Raw genomic sequence first — 17,594 nt, 5'->3', positions numbered from 1 at the left:
TTTGCATATACAAAGCAAGCACTTAATGTATGTCTGTTCAAAAGGCATAGATTATAAATTGGTTGATATTGATTCTAGATCATCTGCACATACAGAATATGAATATGATTGCTGTCATGAAATGACATGTGCAGTTTCAGTTCATGCAGTCCAACCAGTATACCTTCATACTGAAAAGAACTACTTTCTGATGGAAAAAAGTCTTCTCCATGTCCAGGTCAAAATTATATGGAAAAAATGAGCTTCTGCATATTAAATTAAACGCTGTGTAAGAGTGTTAAACATTATGGAAAAAGAAAAAAAATTTTTCTATGAATATTTTTGTTGTAAAAATATGTCCAAATCAGCCTATGAATATAAAGGAGACTTCATTAATAGGTCCTACTAGCTTGCATTAGCTTGACAAACTATCTGCAGAAATGCAGAACTTTTGCCTCCTTTCCAGGTTCAGGTCCATCTAATATCTTTGAAGGGTCACAAGGAATGTCACACTACTATCACAAGTCAGTCCTATCCATTTCTCATAACGCTGCCTACAGTTCTGCCATCAATGGCATATTTCCATCACTCCGCTATGAAGTAAAAAAGTCTCTTGCTCTATCAGCTCTCTTAGAAGGGTCACAGGAGGAATTCTTGGGGTACAACTTCTCAATCTCTGAAGCACATGTAAAAGCCAACATTGGGAGCTAGAACCATTCAGTCTTCAGGCCCTGATGAGAGTCCAGTTTACCTTCCTTTCTTCAATGTGGTTTATGCCCCAGGTCACACAGCCCCATGGAATCTGGACTGTCATGTCTTTCTATTCCACTTGTGCGCATATCTAAATATGAATCTAAATATGAACAATAACATTGTTCTAAGTTCTTTTTCCAGGAAATTCCTCAGCTCCCATGTATATCAGCTGACTAAAATAAATAAGGGTAAGATATTCCAGTTTTCATATGCCCATCTCTGTGTAGGCTGAACTGAGAAACACTATGCAATAGTTACTTAGTGTTCACTCTGCCACAGGCTGTAGAGTGCAGTAGGTAGTCTATGGAGCCAGATAACCTGGATTCAAATCCCACCTCCTGTTTACCAGATGTGTGACACTGGGGCATACTACTTAGCCTCTCTGTCCCTTAAATTCTGATCCATTAAATAGGGATAAGACCATAACCCCCTTACCCAAACCCCTTGGGTCCAGATGCATTTCAGAATTCAGAAAATTTTCTAGATTTTGGAAAGGTAACACAGTACATATTGCAAAGTATATAAAACATCCTAAGTGGAGGCTGGTTCAGTACACTGTAACCAAATGCTTTACTACTTCTGCACCAAACCATGAGTATTAAACACTAGTTAGGATATGGACAAAAAGAGTTTCACAAGTATGTTCAGATCATATTTTGCCATCAAATGCATTTACCACAAACTAACCCCAAACCAAACACAAACTTATGATTTTGAGGTTTCAGAATTGCAGATAAAGGACCTGTAGTATCTGCTCTGTAAGACTATGAGAATCAACTGAGCTAATACTTAGAATAGCACCTGGCATAATACCATAAGTGCTGTATCTGAGTGACTTGTCCTTTTTACATGCAAGGTACTCGTCAGGCTGCATGAGAGTGTCTTTTTTTTTGACTATACAACTCTTTTATTGAAAGCACTTAACAGAAACACTGTTGAGAAACGCTAAACCAAGAAATTTCTGAATTATCGTACAATAACATGATTCTATGATATCCAGGCCATTGTTCTAATCCTTTAGGGACCACATTCACATCTCGGTATCAGACTTTAAGTCTACTGTCTCAGAAATTTGCCCAGGGAGTAAGAGATGCAGGTAAATGCTTACAAATTTTTAGTATTGTAGACTTGAATTCTAAAATATGTAAGAAGAGACACAGAGAGACTTATGCCGTTACTGACATTATTACCATTTATGGGTAAAATACAATTTTTCTGACCATAGGAATGAAAAATTTTAGACTTTACGTTAATATTTTGCTCTGACTTTACTGAAGTTTTGAAATAAAAGTAAGTTGTTTGGCAAACTTATGGTTACCAGGGGGTACGGGGGGGAGGGATAGATTGGGAGATTGGGATTGACACATATACACCACTATATATAAACTAGATAAGTAATAAGGACCTACTGCATAGATGAGGGTGTCTTAGTCCGTTCAGGCTGCTATAACAAAAATACCACAGACTGGGTAACTTATACAACATTTAATTCTCACAATTCTGGAGGCTGGGAAGTCAAGATCAAGACGTCTGCAGAGGGCTTCCCTGACGGCACAGTGGTTGAGAGTCCACCTGCCGATGCAGGGACACAGGTTCGTGCCCGAGTCCGGGAAGATCCCACATACCGCGGAGCGGCTGGGCCCATAAGCCATGGCCGCTGAGCCTGCGCATCCGGAGCCTGTGCTCCGCAATGGGAGAGGCCACAACAGTGAGAGGCCCGCGTACCGCAAAAAAAAAAAAAAAAAGAAAAGAAAAGAAAAGAAAAAAACACGTCTGCAGATTCAGTGTCTGGTTAAGTCCAATTTCCCAGTTCATAGATGGCTGTCTACTCGCTGCATCCTCCCTCAGAAGGCAGAAAAGGTGAGGGATTTCTCTGGTGTCTCTTTTATAAAGGCACTGATCCCACTCATGAGAGCTCTGCCTTCCTGACCCAATCACCTCTTAAAGGCCCCACCTCCAAATATCAACACACTGGCAATTAGATTTCAACATATGAATTTCAGGGGGACACATTCAATCTGTAGCAAAGATACAGAAAAATGAATAAAAATCATTTCTTCCTTGCAGTGTGATCAACTAATACCATCTAAGCTTTGGAATGGTACTACTAGTACAATAGTAGCTAACATGTATAAGATGATTATTATATGCCAAGCACTATGCTAGATTTTTTAATGAATTATTTATTATTCATAAGCACTCTAAGATGGATACTATTATCCCCATTTTTTATATATCAAAAAAGGAGGCTGAAAGAGACCAAGTAATCTGCCCAAGATTAAGTAGTGGACCCATTATTTAAACCCAGGCATTCTGACTTGAAGATCCATCCTCTTATCCATAACCTATGCCACCTCCAACAAGTTGTATGAGTCAAGTTTTGACACTATAAAATTGGAAACCAAAGTGTACCAAGATCAATGAAATCTGCCAGTATTTCTCTACTTCCCTAAGAACAACATTTTAAATTGCACATTATAATCTAATAATGCCAGCAAAACAAAGTCCAAACTTACCAAATGCTGCAGTATGATATTAGTCCTTTTAGATGAATTAAACCTGAAACAAATGTAGAATACAATGAACACAGTAATGTGGGTAGTCATGTTTCACTGTATAAATACTACATTCCCTTTTGTTTGCTTTAGCTTCTTTGAAAAGTTATTAAAACAAAAAGTATTTTTTAAAAAAGTTTAATTCTCATGCATTGTGGTAGGAACACAGAATGGTACAGCCACTTTGAAAGAAAATCTGGCAGTTTCTTACAAAACTAAACATACGCTTCTACCATATGACCCAGCAACTGCACTCCTTGGTATTTACCCAAAGTAGTTGAAAACTTATGTCCACCTACACATGAATGTTTATGGTAGCTTTATTCATAATAGCCCAAATGTGGAAGTAACCAAGAGGTCCTTCAATAGCTGAATGGATAAACAAACTGTGGTACATCTATACAATGAAATATTACTCAGCAATAAAAAGAAACAAGCTATCTTTCCACAAAAAAAAAAAAAAAAGAGGAACCTTAAATGCACACTGCTAAGCAAAAGCAGTCAATCTGAAAAGGCTATATACTGTATGATTCCAACCACAGAACATTGTGAAAACTATGGAGACAGGAAAAAGATCAGTGGATATCACAGGTTTAGGGGAGGGAGGAAGAAAGGAAAGAACAAGTGGAGCACGTGGGATGTTTAGGGCAGTAAAACTAATCTGTACGGTTGTAATCGCAGAGACTTGTCATTATACATTGGTCAAAATTTTCTGCTAATTTTCTCTGTAAACCTAAAACTGCTTTTTTTAAAAAAGTTAAGGGCTTCCCTGGCAGCGCAGTGGTTAAGAATCCGCCTGCCAATGCAGGGGACATGGGTTCAAGCCCTGGTCCGGGAAGATCTCACATGCCACAGAGCAACTAAGCCCGTGTGCCACAAATACTGAGCCTGCACTCTAGAACCCGCGAGCCACAACTACTGAAGCCTGTGCACCTAGAGCCTGTGCTCCACAACAAGAGAAGCCACCGCAATGAGAAGCCTGCACACCACAACGAACAGTAGCCCCGCTCGCCGCAACTAGAGAAAGCCCACGCACAGCAACGAAGACCCAACGCAGCCAAAAATAAAATAAATAATTAAAAAAAATAAAAATAAAAGAAGTTAAAGAAAACTGCTAGTTTAAAAGAAGTTTGATAAGGATGCAATAGGCATTCTCAGACATTGCTGTGAGACATATAAATCGGTAATGCCTTTCCAGTAGGCACACTGGAAATACGGACCCACAATCTTTAAAATGATCATACCCTTAGACCTAGTAATTTCACAGGCATTTGTATTAAGGAAACTTCAGACACGATCAAAGTTTGATTTACAAAGATGTCTGCAACAATTATTTACATAAGGAAAAAACTGGAAACAAAGTATCTAACAATTTAGTAATATTTTTAAAACTGTCATCTATACAAAACCATTACATAGCCAAAAATATATATGTATTTAAAAATATTTAAATAATAGTTATGACATAGAAAAACAGTCATGACAGAAGTTACGAAAAGAAAACTGGCTACAAAACAAATACAATACAACTCTAAGTCTGTTATTTTAAAAGTGTTTGCTAGCCTAGGAATACAAAGCTTAAGATACAACTTAGCAAAAGTGATCGATAATAACAGAAGAATGGTGGAGGGTGGGGGAAGCTGGGAAGGGGCATGAGGAAACATGGAGTGTTGGAAGTTGTCTCTATCATGATGGTTACAGGACTGTTCACATATATAAAAGTTCACTTTAGACTTCAAAATATAGTACATTTAAGTACTTCGTGTATTGATACTTTCTAATTAAAGTAAAAGTAAAAGTAAAGCAACATGGGGGAGGGTAGTGACTGGAGAGGGCATAAAGAGGGCTTCTAGATGCTGGTACTATCTTGTTTCTTGATCCAGGTGCCACTGAAATGAGTATGTTCATGAAAATCCATCAAATTGTATCTTTAAGCTTTGGGTCTTTAAAAAAGTTCCCCAAAAGTCATTGTTCTTGCCTTTGAGGAACTCAAAGTTTAGTGAGAGAGATGCATATAAAAATACCATAATTAGGAAGATACAGGCATCTCCTGCTTTTCAAAAGTTCGCTTTACAAGGCTTCCCTGGTGGCGCAGTGGTTGAGAGTCCGCCTGCCGATACAGGGGACATGGGTTCGTGCCCCGGTCCAGGAAGATCCCACATGCCGCGGAGCGGCTGGGTCCATGAGCCATGGCCACTGGGCCTGCGCGTCCAGAGCCTATGCTCCGCAGCGGGAGAGGGCGCAACAGTGAAAGGCCCACATACAGAAGAAAAAAAAAAGTTCGCTTTACACCACTTTGCTTTTTCCAAAGACCTACATCAGCACCTGTTTTCACTAATCCAAAGAAATCCAAAGAGGATTATCACTTTTATGAAAAAAGGTGAAGAGCAAAAAGAGCGTTCAGTGTTTGTTTTGAAGCGAGATGTTACAGAGGCAGCATGCACCCCGAGCAGTGAGAGTGGCACCACTGAGCTCCTTCCGCAGTAACTGCACTCTGCATCTCAGCACCAAGTGACCAAAGACTTGAACTGTGGGAGCCTCTGTGCTTTATCTCAATTTGTTTTGTACATCCATTAGCAAGATGTGTCATAAGATAACTGCTTTTCACTTTACACCATTTCGGCTTATGCGAGGTTTCACAGAAATGCTCTACTTTCAGATAGCAGGGGAAACCTGTACTGGGATACAAGAAGTTAGATTTAAGATATCTGGAGAGAGGTCAAAGCTGAGATCAGTAGTAGCAGCAGCAGCCTGACAGGAGCTGTACATATGCAAAGACACAGATACTATCTGATGGACCTGATAAACTGCCAACTTATTAATTTTTCAAGGATACCTTGAGATTATTTGAAGGACAAAAGTTTAGCTGAGACATTAGGAAAAAGGGCAATATGACCAGTGTTACCACTTGTAACCACATTCTAGTTGACTGAATTCATAAAAATATTTGTAATCTAACTTTTCAGAATTTGTATTACTTTCATTTTCTATTACATTCAAATTGAATACTACTACAAAAAAAGAGGAAAATCACTAATTTAAGTCAGTCACACTTCACATTCCTGGACTAGCGTATTTTGAATTTGCGTTACCACAAGTAAAATATTCTTATCCTAAGCCAGTAATTCCACAACTAGTCTGCACAGTAGAATCACTTGGGACTACTGTAAACATTCCAAAGCCCCAGTCACATCCAAGACCAATTATCAAACTCTGGAGATGGGACACAGACATAGATATTTTGTTTGAAGCTCCCCAAAAGATTCCAAAGTTCAGACAAGTTGTCATTAAAATCAATACTTTATAAAAATTAACCTGGAGGGCTTCCCTGGTGGTCCAGTGGTTAAGACTTCGCCTTCCAAAGCAGCGGGTGTGGGTTCAATTTCTGGTCAGGGAGCTAAGATCCCACATGCTTCTCGGCCAAAAAACCAAAACATAAAACAGAAGCAATATTGTAACAAATTCAATAAAGACTTTAAAAATGATCCACTTCAAAAAAAAAAAAGTTAACCTGAAGTGACAGATTCTTATTTAGGGGTATTTTTAAAATAGAGATTTCATATAGACTTTTAAAATCTGCACTATACTTACCCTAAAGCACCACTTCTAAAATTTTTTTCAACTTAACTCAAAAAACTTCCTAAAAGAAAAATTAAGTATCAAAAAATTTAAGCACTAATTTCTTTAGATCCAGAATAACTTTGAATTCCTTAATGGCCAATACCCAAATGCCAGTTCAAGGCTAATGAGGATGCTGCCAGATTGGCAGGTTTCATGTAACAGTTTAAGTACTACCTGCAGCATAAAGAATAAACAAAGAGAAACACAAGGCCTGGCTTCAAGTCCCAGTTTTATATATGAGATAGAATTTTATTTCACTCAGAAAAGTTAATGTAAACCTACCAAACGCAAGTTTGAACCACTGTGTATGGCATTTACAGGTCAAAAAAAACCTCTGGACCAGTTACTATAAAGCAAAATAGAAAACAAACCTAAGTACAACTAAGTTCCCTGCCAGATTCTATACAATCATATTCCTTCTATATGTTCCGATTTATGCTCAGCTATTATTTAAAATCTGGTATTAACTTTTATATCTCAGAAATTTATTTGCATGTTCAGACTCTCTAAGTAATTCTGAATTTATGGTCTCTTTCCTTCCTTTTGACTCCCAAAGTGCCATCTGGTGGAAGGGAAGAGACATGCACATTACAGCTACTACTAATTTACTAATTCACTTTATCAGGCTTATTTCCTTCAGGTGATGGTCAACTTGGCTGCTTGCAGCAGTTGTTCTGAAAGTGTGGTTCCTGGACCTACACAATCAGTTTACCTGGGAACCTGTCAGAAATGCAAATGCTTTGCCCCATTCCACACCTACTGAATCAGACACTGTGGGGTAAGGCTCATAAATCTATTTTTAACAAACCCTCCAGGTGATCCTCATACTTGCTAAAAACGACTGTCTTAGAAGGATGAGAACCTTACCGTTTAGAAGATTTCTGATTATCCAATAAAGCACACATGGGCTTACAAAATTAACTTTTCATGAAACTGTTTCAGATGACGATATAATAAAAATAGTACTTAATGAAGATTATTACAGCAGAACTAGGCATGGTAGAATGTGAATAGAACAGAAAATCAAGTCCAAGGCCAAGTAACTCAGGCATGAACTGATGAACACCAGCTGTGGAAACAAGGCAATGATTTAGTGAGTTATTAAGAAGTAAAAATTCAATGGAAAAGAAAAAGAATTATGCCAAAAACGACAAGATTTCATGCCAGGGGAGCTAGGAGAAATAGGTACTGAAAAGCTTGGGAAGGAAACTAGCTAGTTTGTAGGATGAAATATGAATTCCATTTTGAATTTGAGGTTGTAATGACCTAAGTAGAAATATTCAACAGTGAGTAGAGAAGAAAGACTGGAGTTTGAAAGAAAAGTTAGAACTAAAGACATTTCAGGAAGTCACATGTATAGACAATCACTGAGGCCTAAGAACCTTTAAGCTCTCTATGAGGAATAAGTGAGAAAGCTACAGTTGAAAACTATGGCCTGAAGGCTGCTTGAGCCTACAAATGTGTTTGGTTAGCAGTGTTTTAAAATGACAGACACTTTAAAATCAAGAGATTTCACTTAAAAACGCAGCTTTCCAGCTTTTCCAGACAAACTGGTAGTTCTGGAAACCCTGGGTCTACACTCTACAACGACACACAGGCTGAAAAGCTGCCTTTAGAGAGAGCGTTCTCTATTGCTCACTAGCTCCCCACTAATCCCCACTGCTGCCACCTAGCCAGCACCATTCCTTCTGGGCATCTGCATTTGGGTTTGTGACTGTTCGACTAAAAAATAATAAAAATAACAGAGAATCAAATATTGAGCCTTCAGAAACAACTACACAGAAGTAAAAGAAAGAGAAGACAGGCAGCCCAAGAAGCAAACCAAAACAATATAGTTCAGCACAACACAGAGGAGATGAAGAAGGGAATAAACACTATTAACAGCTTAAAGATCAGTCTCTTTGAAGAGGCTCCCTGAGCCCCTCTTCCTTTCTAAACCTGGCTCTCTTTTCCTTTAAGACACTTAACAGACTTGATAACTAGATATTACTTTTGTTTAAATATTTGTTTCTCATCTGATCTCCTCGAACTTCAATGACCTGAAGTTAAAAACAATAAGAACAAGTAGTCCAGGGACTTCCCTGGCAGTCCAGTGGTTAAGAATTCGCCTTCCAATGCAGGGGATGTGGGTTCGACCCTTGGGATCCCTGGTGGGGGAGCTAAGATCCCACATGCCTCACAGCCAAAAAATCAAAACATAAAACAGAAGCAATATTGTAACAAATTCAATAAAGACTTTAAAAATGGTCTACATCAAAAAAATCTTTAAAAAAAAAAAAAAGAACAAGTAGTCCAGGTTGGCTACAGGATAACAGATGTGCCTAGAACACTATCTCCCAGGAGCTATAACAGGACAGTAAGTATTGTTGAATTCATGAACTAAACTGGGGCCTAATCTTTGAAACCCAGGCTGGGAACTTTTTATTTAATTCCATAGGTAGGAGAACACCTCTAAGAGCTTTTGAGCAGAGGAATGGAAGGCACTTAAGTAAACTTCAGCAAGATTAATCTGGCAGTCATGTGCAGAACCTATTCAAATTGGGAAGAGATAAGTCCATTAATCAAGTTTCTGCAAAAAGAACAAGTGATAAATGAGAGGAATGTTCAAATTCAAATCAGCAGGAAGAGATAAGGATTGGGAGTGTGCGAGAACTTAGATAACTTTAGGAATCTAGAAGAATAGATAATGCTATGAAGTTGAAAGTGCAGAGGAGGAATAAGGGTTGCACTTATGTGCAAATGTATATTTGAGGTGCAAAAGAGACATTCAGGTGGTTGTGACTAGTACTAGAGCTCAGGATAAATCAAGGTTAGACATACAAATTTGAGAGCTATCTTCAGAGAGAGGTACTTTACTGGGGAACTACAACAATAACAAAAAATTCCAAGGGCTGTATTGGCACTAGGGCAAGATAAGTAGTGGGGAGCGGTAGTAGGAAAGCAAGACAGTGACAGAAAAGCCAAGGGAAGCCAGGGTTCAAGGACTGCCCAACAATGTCAACCACAGCACAGGGGCCCTAGTTCCTCTCAGAAAACTGTGGCACCCTGTTCCTTAGTACATTTGTAATTAGGCTGTCAAGACTGGATGATACTGGCCTCAGGTCTCTGCTTTGCCAGGGTAATACCCACTCCAGGGCTGGCCCTGGAAAAGGCAGCTCCGATCAAAGCCCCCAAACCAGGCCAGGACTCGCCTAATCAGTCTGCACCTTGCAACTGCGCGTGCAACAAAGCCAATCTGAACTCTGGGAATGACAGATTCTTTCCCAAGTCAGTTAATTTTGTTAACTTTGTTAACAAAGTTAACATGTCTTCCCAATTTGTTTCTCAATTAACGCGGTATTTGCTCACAGCTTCAAAAAAGCATCAGCACTGATTATATGTACCGATTTTCTTTATATCTGCCAAGTTCCTCTGTGAGCTGGTTAGAGGCACAGAGACAACTAATTTCAAGGTATTAAAAAAAAAAAAACAACGAAGAAGGAAAGCAACTCTTCGATTTTTCTTCAAATACTGAATAACCAAGTGCATGGATACAAGGTTAAAACAACTAGACACATTGCCCTAAAACTGAAAGTATTCTTAAATCAAAAAACCACTCCCATCCCTTTGCCCTAAAGAAAAATCCAAGACTAAAACCCCCCAGGAATTTCAGCTGTGAGGCAATTAGCCGGTTCTCCCTTCAAGCAGCCTGAGCTGAAACCTGGTAATGCACGGGGGCAGGCGGTAGGCCTCAAGACTGCTCCAGCCTAACTTCCTACAGTGATTGATACCAGATTGCCTCAGCTGAGCTCAAGCTGCATTGAGTAGCACTTTCAAAAGTTAAACACGTTTGCACACATACTCCCCCAAGCCAAGCTGTGCGGCCGCAACACTCGCCTCAAAGTTCCAGACAGCTGCACTAACGCTGGAACTACGCGACACAGCTGAACAACAATCACACCACAAGCACAGATAACAACTGGCAAAGCACGAGCGTTTGTTAGCAGCACAAAACATGCCACAAAATTCCCCCAAGGTGAAACCCTGCGTGTCCCCCAAACTTACTCAACTTTGAAAAAGGAAAGAAACGGGGGTCAAGTCTGCATTAAGGGCCAGAGAGGCAGAAAACGAAGGTGATGCTGCAAAGAAGGTGCTAGAAGGAGTGACACCGAGACCCAGAAGAGGGCTGAGGGTGGTCCAGGCGGGTCGGGACTCGGGTCTGAGAGCTGCGCCTCCAAGGGCGACTCGAAACGTCAAGGCCAGCCAGTCCCCACCGCCCTGACCTTTTCCACCCGGGCGAGCGCAGCCGATGAACCTGCCCTAGACCGCTCGCTCACTCACCTCGACATGAGTCTCCACATCTCCCGCAGCCCCATCGCCAAAACACTCGAGCCTAAAACAATCCCGACCTGGCAGCCCGCTCGCTTGGCTCTTCACGCCACACGTCAGACCCGCCCACCGCCGCCCGGCGCCGCCGGACACAGACTGCAAGTCCTCCAGAGGGCTAGAGAGGCCTAGGGCACGACTTTACCGCGGCGCGTCGCTGAGGGGCGGGGCGAGAGCCACCTACTGAGGAAATGGTTGCGGGAGATGGGAGGTGGGAAGGGGCGTGGCCTGGGGAGGGGCGGGGCCGGGGTGTAGGCGGTGGGCGAGGCGGGGCAGGGCTGAAGGAGAGGTCAGAGAGCAGAGGCGGGCTGAACCGGAGGGTAGAGTGTGCTCGCTTGGGGCTCTCCTGGGAAAAACCCAAGTGACCTAGACAGCTTAGTTTGACTAGCAGAGACTGACAGGAAATACTTTTCTGGAATCTTAAGATTTTTTTAAAACTGAAAATGTAAACTTGGGACTTCCCTGGCGGTCCAGTGGTTAAGACTCCGCTCTTCCACTGCAAGGGGCAGGGGTTGCATCCCTGGTTGAGGAACTAAGATCCCGCATGCCCTACGGTGCGGCCAAACAACATTTAAAAAGTAAACTTAGTATTCTTTTTTTTTTTTGGCTGTGGTGTGCGGCTTGCGGGATCTTAGTTCCCCAACCAGGGATCGAACCACTGGACCGCCAGGGAAGTCCCTAAGATTAGTATTCTATTCTGAGAATCAAGCAGATGAAATACACGTGATAAGAGGAGGACATTTACTGTAATTTATTCCTAGCCTAACATAGCAGAATTTCTTTCATATTAGTATTGAGATATTTCCGGTTTTTTGGAAAAGTTATAGTTCCCCAATCTTCCTTAATGACAGACAAGAATTGTCTCCTTAAGAGGTGATATATATGTCTTCAACTAAACTAAAAATTACTGTTATCAGCAAAAGCATAAAATTGCATCTAGAAAGTAGCCTACTCTTCAATGAAACTAAAATTTAACTCAACCACTAGTATCAACTATTATATAGATACAGAAGAATGTTTCTCTGCGTCCAGATACACCCAGATGTCCAGCAGCAAACATTTCATCACCACTGAACCACTGACACATTTATCAGGAAGGAGGAATTCAGGGAAGAATTTCAGAGAGAGGGAATTTAAAGGAGTTAGCCTTAGCAAGTTAACATCTGAGAATATACTGTCAAGCCTTTGGTCAAAAATTACCTTTCTACCTAGTCAAATATAATTATCCAAATACCCATTGAACAGAGGGCAAACTGGCATCACAGAAAGAACTCCTGACCTACAATTCAGTTTTTAACCTGCTGTGGGAAATTGCTTTTTGACATCACCCTCATTCAGTGTGCACAAAAAATGAACAATCATCAGCATGGTTTACTGGAAAGACCAAGGGCTTTCCTGCAAGCCCAAGATTCAAATCTTCCCTGTGCCCCTAGCTTCATGTGTGTGTAACCTGTGTCTCACAAGGCCCCATGCTTAGACGGAATCTGCCTTTGGTTTAATGCTCTGCTTGTAATAAATTTTGAACAAGGGACTCTGCATTTTCATTTTGCACTAAGCCCCACAAGTTATGTCGGTCCTGACCTGCCTTTAGCACACTCATTTAGTGTGCTAGTTTAGTGAATAGTTTAGTGAATTTGGGCAAATTATGTAACCCAGGACCTTTCTCAAAAATGTTTGTATTATTTTGGACTAAGGATTCTAGTTGCAGACAATCCATAGAATGGGAAACAAATCTGCAAATGATATATTTGATAAGGAGCCAGTATCTACAATATGTAAAGAACTATTACAACTCAATAATAAAAAACGGCAAATAGCCCTATTTTTTAGATGGACGATGGATTGAAAAGACAGTTCTCCTGGGACTTCCCTGGTGGCACATTGGGTAAGAATCTGCCTGCCAATGCTGGGGCACGTGTTCAATCCCTGGTCTGGGGAGATCCCACATGCTGCAGAGCAACTAAGCCCCTGCACCACAACTACTGAAGCCCGTGCGCCTAGAGCCTGTGCTCCGCAGCAAGAGAAGCCACCGCAACGAGAAGCCCGTGCACCGCAACAAAGAGTAGCCCCCACTCGCCACAACTAGAGAAAGCCCACGTGCAGCAACAAAGACCCAACACAGCCAAAAATAAATAAATAAATTTATGAAAAAAAAATGACAGTTCTCCAAAGAAGATGTACAAATGATCAATAATCATATGACAAGGTGCTCAACATGCTTGGCCATCAGGGAAGTGCAAATCAAGACCAAGATAAGATATGACTTCGCACCTACTAGGATGGCTATCAAAAAGACAGAGAATAACAGGTGTTGGTGGAGAATTTGGAATCCTGAATACACTGCTGGTAGGAATGTAAAATGCTATGGCCATTTCAGAAAAAAAGTCTGACAGTCCCTCAAATGGTTAAACATAGAGTTACCATGAGACCTAGCAATTCCTCTCCTGGATATACACCCAAAGGAAATGAAGACATAATCCACACAAATCTTTATAGAAGCATTATTCATAATCACTAAAAAGTTGGCCCATATGTCTAACTGGTGGATTTTTTTAAGTGATATAGCCACACAATAAAATATTATTTGACAATAAAAAGAAATGAACTGCTGATACAAGCTACCACATGGATGAACTTTGAAAACCCTGCAAAGTGAAAAGAAGCTAGCCACAATCAACCATATTTTGTATGATTCCATTAATAATGGAATAAGTCTAGAATAAGCAAATGTATAGAGACAGTTTTGTGCTGTCAGTCTTTTTAATTTTATCTTGCTGGTGTGTGTATAGTATTATCTCATTGTGGTTTTCATTTACATTTCCCTTGTATCTAATGATATTGAGCACTTTTTCGTATACTTATTATCTTCTTTTGTAAAGTGGCTGTTCAAATCTCTTGCTCATTTTTAAATTGGGTCATCTTTTTATTAAGGTTTGATGCAATAATTATCAATTGCTGTTACAAATTACCCCAAGTTTAGCAGCTTAAAACAACAAACATTTCTTATCTCTCTGATTCTGAGACTCAGGAATCAGAGAGAGGCTTAGCTTGGTGGTTCTGGCTTAGAGTCTTTGCTGAGGTTGCAGTCAAGGTGTTGGCTGGGACCGTGGTCATCTGAATGCTCAACTGGGGCAGAAGGACCCAGTTCCAAACTCACTGACAAGCTTGTTGGCAGCCTTCAGTCCCTCGCCATAGGGGCTTCTCCATAGGGCTGCTCACAATATAGCAGCTGGCTTCTTCCAGAGTAAGTGATCCAAAAGAGAGAACCACCAAGATGGAAGCCACCATATCGCTTATAACTTAATCTTGGAAGTGATGTACCATCACTACTGCCTTATTCTATAGGTCACACATACTACCCCAGTACAGTGTGGGAGGGGACTACACCCACCAGGGTGTGAATACTAGGAGGCAAGGATCATTGAGGGCAGTTTGGAGGCTGGCTACCACTCTTTTTTTTTTTTTTTGGCTGCATTGGGTCTTCGTTGCTGCACACGGGCTTTCTCTAGTTGAGGCAAGCGGGGGCTACTCTTCGTTGTGGTGTGCAGGTTTATTGCGGTGGCTTCTCTTTTTGTGGAGCACGGGCTCTAGGGTAAGCGGGCTCAGTAGTTGTAGCTCGTGGGCTCTAGAGTGCAGGCTCAGAAGTTGTGGTGTGTGGGCTTTGTTGCTCCACAGCATGTGGGATCTTCCCAGACCAGGGATTGAACCTGTGTCCCCTGCATTGGCACACGGATTCTCAACCACTGTGCCACCAGGGAAGTCCCTGGCTACCACTCTTGAATAGTTTTTTCTTCTCTCATTGCCAATCAGTCATCGAGGCATACCAATTATTTCTTTGAAACATCTCTCAGATTTGCCCACTCCTCTTAACACCCCGCTGCTACCATTCTAGTACCCACATGTAATTCATTCCAGATCTAGCCTCTCTCTCTCTTCTCTCTCACATCCTTCAATTCACTCTGTATTTTACTGATAACAAATCTTCCTAGGATGCCACTTTTGACTTTTTATTTAGCTGCTAAAAACTCTCACAGTTGTCTATAGCTATATTGTTCAACATCAGACACAAGTGACTATCGAGCACTTCAAATGTGTCTAGTACAACTGAGGAACTGAATTATTTTTAATTTAAATTTAACAACTGAACCAGTACTTTTAAAAAAATTTTCTTTTAAATATTGATTACATATGAGCCACATCTGGGTGCTCTTTCTTTTCATTGCCTTCTTTCTTTGGTCACATGGAATCTCACACAGACTTGTGGAATGTCTGCTTCTCTCTTGGTGCTTTATATAGTCACTGAAGGCCTATTATGATCCAGGTGCTATGTTAGGTGTTGGGCCCTGCAGCCTTGGAGGTTACATGGTGCTATGGAAGCACATAGCAGGACCACCTGTCATCGTCTAGGAATCAGAGAAGGCTACTCAGAAGAACTGACTGTTCTAGATATAGGAAAACTCTGCACAGATGAAACAAAACATGACTCCAGCATTCTGATAGTGGCAAGGAGTGACAGGATGGTATCAGATCACAAAGGGTCTATGAAGCTACCTTACGGGTATTTAAGCAGAAACATGACAAAATCAGATTTTAATTCTATCAGTATCACTTTGAAACATGGCCAGTTTGTCTGGCTCCCCACATCCTTTCCTATATCTTTTCTACACCTTCCTACTAACTTGACTTTTAAGAGGTTTTGACTTGCCTTGGTTTGTTTGAGCCCAACTCTACTTCGTGACAGCATCTCACAATATCGCTTTTAAATCATTATTTATTTACTTATTCATTTTGCTTTTGTCAAACTTACTAACTGGCCCATCTGTTTCTCATTTTCTGAACTCAGCATAACAATCTGATTAGCCTGGTTTAACTTTTTTGAGCTATAAATGGGTCACCTTGGATCATGAGGTCCTGGGGTTTAACCATCTATTTGGATACTGGGGATGTTTATGAGTTCCAAGATTAGGTGGGTTTGGCAGGCAATGATGGGTTCTTTCTCAGATCATCAACCAGTATCCATGCCCAGTGTACTGATTCAAAGAACAGTTGATAAAGATAGGAGCATTAATAAAATAGGAAATTTCAAAAACAAAGATGGTTTCTGTTAGAAAAAAATGTGTATGTGTATGCATAGAAACATTCTAAACGAATATATACCCAAAATGTTAGCAGCAGTTATCCTTGGCTGGTGGTGGAAATAGGGGAGACTCATTACTTCTCTATTATTATTTATATTTTCTATTGTTTCTCTTGAGAGTAAATAATTGTTTTGTAACAAAAATAAAAGTGATTTTTAAGGACATAAAAAATATTACAGGGCTTCCCTGGTGGCGCAGTGGTTAAGAATTGCCTGCCAATGCAGGCACACAGGTTCGATCCCTGGTCAGGGAAGATCACACATGCTGCGGAGCAACTAAGCCCACACGCCACAACTACTGAGCCTGCGTGCCACAACTACTGAAGCCTGTGCACCTAGAGCCTGTGCTCCACAAGAGAAGCCACTGCAATGAGAAGCCCACGCACCGCAACAAAGAGTAGCCCCCGCTCGCCACAACTAGAGAAATCCTGCGCACAGCAACAAAGACCCAACGCAGCCAAAAATAAATAAATAAAATAAGTTTATTTTTTAAAAAATTACACAAAACCTACCACATTTTTCTTTATAGATAATTCTCAAAATACTTTTGGGGTGAGTTTTTTCTTTACTACATGCACTGGGTTTCTAGTAAGTTGCCACCAGGTGATGAATGTATTGCATCAAAGAAGATTGAAAGGCTTACGTTTTTCCATAAGGTAGTGCCTCCAAAACAGATTTCTTACAAAAAAACTTTCATACATTGCTTGATTTTGCATGCAAAACTGTGTCCTTAATAATTAAAATTAAAATACATGCATAACTCTTACATACACAGCATAAGATATAACATTGATATTATAAAGCTCTGTATTTTCAAAAAATGTAAACCTTGGTACATAATAATAGTACAAATGTCTATTTGCATGTCTATTTCTTTGGAGGAGGAGAAATAAAATCAAATGACTGTCGAAACAGTATGCTTTTCCACTCATATGGGAAGACTTTGAGTCCTTTTCAGAGTCACTTTTGTATTGTTCTGGTGTTTGGTTGGTGAGGCTTGTTACTATGCTTAATGCTATGTTCACTTTCCCAATGGAAGATAAAGATAGAGGGTAAGGAAAGAGAAAATGTGAATATCAGTGTTCTGTGCAGCTGCAATGCTCAGTAACCCTCCTTTGAGACCCTGGCCTCCAAATCCTAAATTAAAAAACCAAAACAACACATCCTATGTTATTAGTGGTAAG

At 40.5% G+C, this 17,594-nt stretch overlaps 1 protein-coding gene across 1 annotated transcript in view; it reads right to left on the bottom strand.

The window, feature by feature from the left end:
* Positions 1 to 11,387, bottom strand: part of HIBCH (3-hydroxyisobutyryl-CoA hydrolase) — an 87,836-nt gene extending 76,449 nt beyond the window's left edge. The window contains exons 1-2 of the mRNA XM_030847749.3: positions 11,229 to 11,387; positions 3,249 to 3,291 (exon numbers count right to left, since the gene is read on the bottom strand). Coding sequence (XP_030703609.1) covers positions 3,249 to 3,291; positions 11,229 to 11,263 — 78 coding nt within the window. The 5' untranslated portion in view covers positions 11,264 to 11,387. The remainder of the gene's footprint in view (positions 1 to 3,248; positions 3,292 to 11,228) is intronic.
* Positions 11,388 to 17,594: the final 6,207 nt, after the last annotated feature.

The sequence above is a fragment of the Globicephala melas genome, chromosome 7 (assembly GCF_963455315.2).
Source record: "Globicephala melas chromosome 7, mGloMel1.2, whole genome shotgun sequence".
In the NCBI taxonomy this organism is placed as follows: domain Eukaryota; kingdom Metazoa; phylum Chordata; class Mammalia; order Artiodactyla; family Delphinidae; genus Globicephala; species Globicephala melas.
The sequence above is the reverse complement of the archived record's forward strand: the minus strand, read 5'-3'. Positions and strand labels throughout refer to the sequence as shown.